This window comes from Borostomias antarcticus (genome assembly GCF_949987555.1).
Source record: "Borostomias antarcticus genome assembly, contig: scaffold_905, whole genome shotgun sequence".
Lineage (NCBI taxonomy): Eukaryota > Metazoa > Chordata > Actinopteri > Stomiiformes > Stomiidae > Borostomias > Borostomias antarcticus.
This window is the reverse complement of record NW_028176360.1, coordinates 7,241-11,234: the sequence shown is the minus strand read 5'-3', so window position 1 is coordinate 11,234 and position 3,994 is coordinate 7,241. Positions and strand designations below refer to the sequence as shown.

General features: G+C 55.8%; 1 protein-coding gene across 1 annotated transcript; it reads left to right on the top strand.

Annotated features, from left to right (window-relative positions):
• Window positions 1-234: 234 nt before the first annotated feature.
• On the top strand, window positions 235-1,353 carry LOC311328587 (A-type voltage-gated potassium channel KCND1-like; the record flags this gene model as incomplete). The annotated part of the gene is made up of 1 exon (XM_084462534.1): window positions 235-1,353. The coding sequence occupies one exon, from the start codon at window positions 235-237 to the stop codon at window positions 1,351-1,353; it is 1,119 nt and encodes a 372-aa protein (XP_084318660.1).
• Window positions 1,354-3,994: the final 2,641 nt, after the last annotated feature.

Sequence of the window (3,994 nt, the reverse complement as noted above, 5' to 3'; positions counted from 1 at the left end):
AGGTGCCCCTTCTGTTCGTATGAGCAGACCGGAACGTTCCATCGCCTTCCTTCGGATCCGAAAAGGTCCAGTAGAATCTCTCCACCGACCCCCCTCCTCCTCCTCCTCCTCCTCCTCCTCCTCCTCCTCCCTCCCCCCCCCCTCGTCATCACACTGTGACCCGCCCCCCCCCCCCCCACCCACCACCCGCCCCTTCTAACCCCAAAGAAAGGACACACTAGGTAAACAAACAAAATGGCCGCCGGGGTGGCCACATGGCTGCCCTTCGCCCGCGCGGCAGCGGTGGGCTGGCTGCCTCTGGCCAAGAAGACCATGCCCAGACCCCCCGTGGACAAGAGGAGCCGCAGTGACGAGATCCTGTTCGTCAACGTGAGCGGCCTGCGCTTCCAGACCTGGAAGAACACGCTGGACCGCTACCCGGACACCCTGCTGGGCAGCTCCGAGAAGGAGTTCTTCTTCAACGAGGACACTCAGGAATACTTCTTCGACCGGGACCCCGAGATGTTCCGCCACATCCTGAACTTCTACCGGACCGGCAAGCTGCACTACCCGCGCCACGAGTGCATCCAGGCCTTCGACGAGGAGCTGGCGTTCTACGGCATCGTGCCGGAGATCATCGGCGACTGCTGCATGGAGGAGTACCGCGACAGGAAGAAGGAGAACCAGGAGCGCCTGGCCGAGGACAACGAGGCGGAGAACGCCGCCGACACGCCCCTGCCGCCCGACAGCACGTCTCGCGAGCGGCTGTGGCGGGCCTTCGAGAACCCGCACACCTCCACCATGGCGCTGGTGTTCTACTACGTCACCGGCTTCTTCATCGCAGTGTCGGTCATCGCCAACGTGGTGGAGACCGTGCCGTGCCGACCTCTGAAGGGCAGCGTCAAGGACCTGCCCTGCGGCGAGAAGTTCTCCCTCGCCTTCTTCTGCATGGACACGGCGTGCGTGCTCATCTTCACCTTCGAGTACCTGATGCGTCTGTTCGCCGCCCCGTGCCGCGGCAAGTTCATGCGCTCGGTAATGAGCGTCATCGACGTGGTGGCCATCCTGCCCTACTACATCGGCCTGGTGATGCCGGAGAACGAGGATGTGAGCGGCGCCTTCGTCACGCTGCGCGTCTTCCGCGTCTTCCGCATCTTTAAGTTCTCCCGCCACTCGCAGGGCCTGCGCATCCTGGGCTACACCCTGAAGAGCTGCGCCTCGGAGCTGGGCTTCCTGCTCTTCTCCCTCACCATGGCCATCATCATCTTCGCCACCGTCATGTTCTACGCCGAGAAGGGCACCAAGGGAAGCAGCTTCACCAGCATACCCGCCTCCTTCTGGTACACCATCGTCACCATGACCACGCTGGGGTGAGTGAGTCCCTCTCTCTCTCTCTCCGTTGCCACGACTACGCTAGTCTACAGTTGTTAACCGTTGGTTTTGCGTCTGTGCTGGTTGACCATTGCTGGTTTCTCATTGCTGGTTTCTCATTGCTGGTTTCTCATTGCTGGTTTCTCATTGCACTTAACACTATTGCCACCAAGATGTAAAACGCCATGACTACACTGTTTGTTCTGGTATCTAACGTCATGTTACCACGACTACTGTGGTTGTAATAGTATCTAACGTCATGTTACCACGACTACTGTGGTTGTAATAGTATCTAACGTCATATTGCCATGACTACGCTGATTGTAATAGTATCTAACGTCATATTGCCATGACTACGCTGGTTGTAATAGTATCTAACGTCATATTACCATGACTACGCTGGTTGTAATAGTATCTAACGTCATATTACCATGACTACGCTGGTTGTAATAGTATCTAACGTCATGTTACCACGACTACGCTGGTTGTAATAGTATCTAACGTCATGGTACCATGACTACGCTGGTTGTTCTGGTATATAACACCATGGTACCATGACTACGCTGGTTGTTCTGGTATATAACACCATGGTACCATGACTACGCTGGTTGTTCTGGTATATAACACCATGGTACCATGACTACGCTGGTTGTTCTGGTATATAACACCATGGTACCATGACTACGCTGGTTGTAATAGTATCTCGACCTCTCACAAGGTTGAACAGCATCCCCTCTGAGAGAGAGAGAGAGAGAGAGAGAGAGGGAGAGTGTGTGCGTGTGTGTGTGTGCATGTGCGTGTAGGTGTGTGTGTGTGTGTGTGTGTGAGAGAGAGAGATACTCTGAATGAATGAATGAATGAGTCATTTTACAATTTCATTGTGTGGTTCTTCTTCCCAGGGTGCTTTGTGTTCCAGCAGGTGTGTGTCTGACTCCAGCTGTCAGCCTGCAGGCCTGCTCTGAATGGAGAGGCACACGCTGTGTGTGTGTGTGTGTGTGTGTGTGTGTGTGTGTGCATGTGTGTGCATGTGTGTGTGTGTGTGTGTGTGCATGCGTGTGCATGCATGCGTGTGTGTGTGTGTGTGTGTGTGTGTGTGTGTGCATGTGTATGCATGCGTGCATGTGTGTGTGTGTGTGTGTGTGTGTGTGTGTACTGTGACTGTGAATGAGGTTCAGATTCCCATCTCCTGTAGTGAAGGGATGGGTGTGAATGAACACAGCTCTGTTCTGCTGGTGATGAGAGATCCTCTCTGCTGATTAACGCCCTGAGAACACGACAACACAAAACAATAACACACAGTTTCCTCAGGAGACAAGAACAACGAGATGTACAGAGAGAGAGAGAGAGAGAGGAGAGGAGGAGAGAGAGAGAGAAGGGATGATAGAGAGACATAACGAGGATAACAGACAGACAGACAGAGGATGGACAGAGGGAGGGGGAGAGAGGAGAGGAGGATGGAGAGAAAGAGAAGAGAGAGAGAGAGAAGGGGTGATAGAGAGACAGAGGGAGGGAGAGAGAAGAGAGGAGGATAGAGAGAGAGAGAAGGGGTGATAGAGAGACAGAGGGAGGGAGAGAGAGGAGAGGAGGAGAGAGAGAAATAGAAGAGAGAGAGAGAAGGGGTGATAGAGAGACAGAGGGAGAGAGGAGAGAAGGATAGAGAGAGAGAGAAGGGGTGATAGAGAGACAGAGGGAGGGAGAGAGAGAAGGGGTGATAGAGAGACAGAGGGAGGGAGGGAGAGAGAGGAGAGGAGGATAGAGAGAAAGAGAAGAGAGAGAGAAGGGGTGATAGAGAGACCGAGGGAGGGAGAGAGAAGAGAGGAGGATAGAGAGAGAGAAGGGGTGATAGAGAGACCGAGGGAGGGAGAAAGGGAGGGGAGAGAGGAGAGGAGGATAGAGAGAAAGAGAAGAGAGAGAAAAGGGGTGATAGAGAGACAGAGGGAGGGAGAGAGAGAAGGGGTGATAGAGAGACAGAGGGAGGGAGAGAGAGGAGAGGAGGATAGAGAGAAAGAGAAGAGAGAGAGAAGGGGTGATAGAGAGACCGAGGGAGGGAGAGAGGGAGGGGAGAGAGGAGAGGAGTATAGAGAGAAAGAGAAGAGAGAGAGAAGGGGTGATAGAGAGACCGAGGGAGGGAGAGAGAAGACAGGAAGAGGGAGATACGGTGTCTAATGGCTGAGATGTGCTGACGGTCTGGTGTTCAGAGTGGTCCTCCAGAAGAGCACTAATGCAGGGAGAGACGCGGTGCGCTGACCAGGGAGAGACGCGGTGCGCTGACCAGGGAGAGACGCGGTGCGCTGACCAGGGAGAGACGCGGTGCGCTGACCAGGGAGAGACGCGGTGCGCTGACCGGCTGACCAGGGAGAGACGCGGTGCGCTGACCAGGGAGAGACGCGGTGCGCTGACCGGCTGACCAGGGAGAGACGCGGTGCGCTGACCAGGGAGAGACGCGGTGTGCTGACCAGGGAGAGACGCGGTGCGCTGACCAGGGAGAGACGCGGTGCGCTGACCAGGGAGAGACGCGGTGCGCTGACCGGCTGACCAGGGAGAGACGCGGTGCGCTGACCAGGGAGAGACGCGGTGCGCTGACCAGGGAGAGACGCGGTGCGCTGACCAGGGAGAGACGCGGTGCGCTGACCGGCTGAGAGAC